The following is a 1,039-nucleotide window of genomic DNA, read 5'->3' on the forward strand; positions in this document are numbered from 1 at the left end:
AATAAATAGATAAATTAATTACATGAATTAAATAAATTAAATAAATTAATTAATTTTGAGGAATTGAAAGCAATTCGTTTGATCCGCTCTGTCTCCTGCAGCAGCAGCAGCAGCAGCAGCAGCAGCAGCAGCAGCAGCAGCACCACCACCACCACCACCACCATCACCATCACCACTACCAGCAGCAGCAGCAGCAGCATCACCAGCAGCGTCACAAGCAGCATCACAAGCAGCAGCAGCAGCAACACCAGCACCAGCAGCAGCAGCACCATCACCAACAGCACCATCACCAGCAGCAGCAGCATCAGCACCATCCCCAGCAGCAGCATCAGCAGCAGCAGCAGCAGCAGCAGCAGCAGGAGGTATGTGCGTACGATCCCCTTCTTTTTTTTTTAAGATATGAGAGGTGATTTCAATTAAATAAGAGCTCAACTCTGTCTTGTTCCATTCGCTAAATAATAAACTTAATTCTTCGTTGTTCATTCCGTAGCAGTAACGCAATAAACTATACACCTGCAGCAGCAGCAGCAGCAGCAGCAGCAGCAGCAGCAGCAGCAGGAGCAGGAGCAGGAGCAGCAACAGCAGCAGCAGCAGCAGCAGCAGCAGGAGAAGGAGCAGGGGTTACAGCAACAGGAACAGTTACAGCAGCAACAGCAGCAGCAGAAGAAGCAGCAACAGCAGGAGCAGCAGAAGCAGCAGCAGAAGCAACAGCAGCAGCAGTTTATTAGCGAAGCTAAAAGGAGATTAGAGATACAGTAAAGCATAGATAGAAAAAGAAAACAAAAAAAATAAAAAAAAATAAAAAAGAAGAGAAAGGAGAGACAAAAGGATAAACATAAACAGTAAATGTAGATAATAAAGAGAAAAAAAATAAATAAAAACAACAAATAAACCCCCTAAACAAACGAAAAAAGAATAGAGAAACTGAAACATAAAAAAAAGAAAAGACAAACGAAAAAAATAAAAAAATAATATAAAAGTAAAAATAAATAAAACAAATAAATAAATAAACAAACCAACAGATAAATAAAATAAAAAT

The 1,039-nt window shown here is 40.7% G+C and overlaps 1 protein-coding gene across 1 annotated transcript in view; it reads left to right on the plus strand.

The window, feature by feature from the left end:
* The window catches only part of EMH_0068070 (uncharacterized protein), a gene marked incomplete at both ends in the record, with an annotated part of 1,971 nt that extends 1,212 nt beyond the window's left edge, over positions 1-759 (plus strand). Inside the window, 2 exons of the mRNA XM_013498692.1 lie at positions 102-362; positions 520-759. Of these exons, the coding sequence (XP_013354146.1) occupies positions 102-362; positions 520-759 (501 nt within the window). The remainder of the gene's footprint in view (positions 1-101; positions 363-519) is intronic.
* Positions 760-1,039: the final 280 nt, after the last annotated feature.

This window comes from Eimeria mitis, genomic scaffold (genome assembly GCF_000499745.2).
Source record: "Eimeria mitis Houghton genomic scaffold, Emh_scaff3640, whole genome shotgun sequence".
Taxonomy (NCBI): Eukaryota; Apicomplexa; class Conoidasida; order Eucoccidiorida; family Eimeriidae; genus Eimeria; species Eimeria mitis.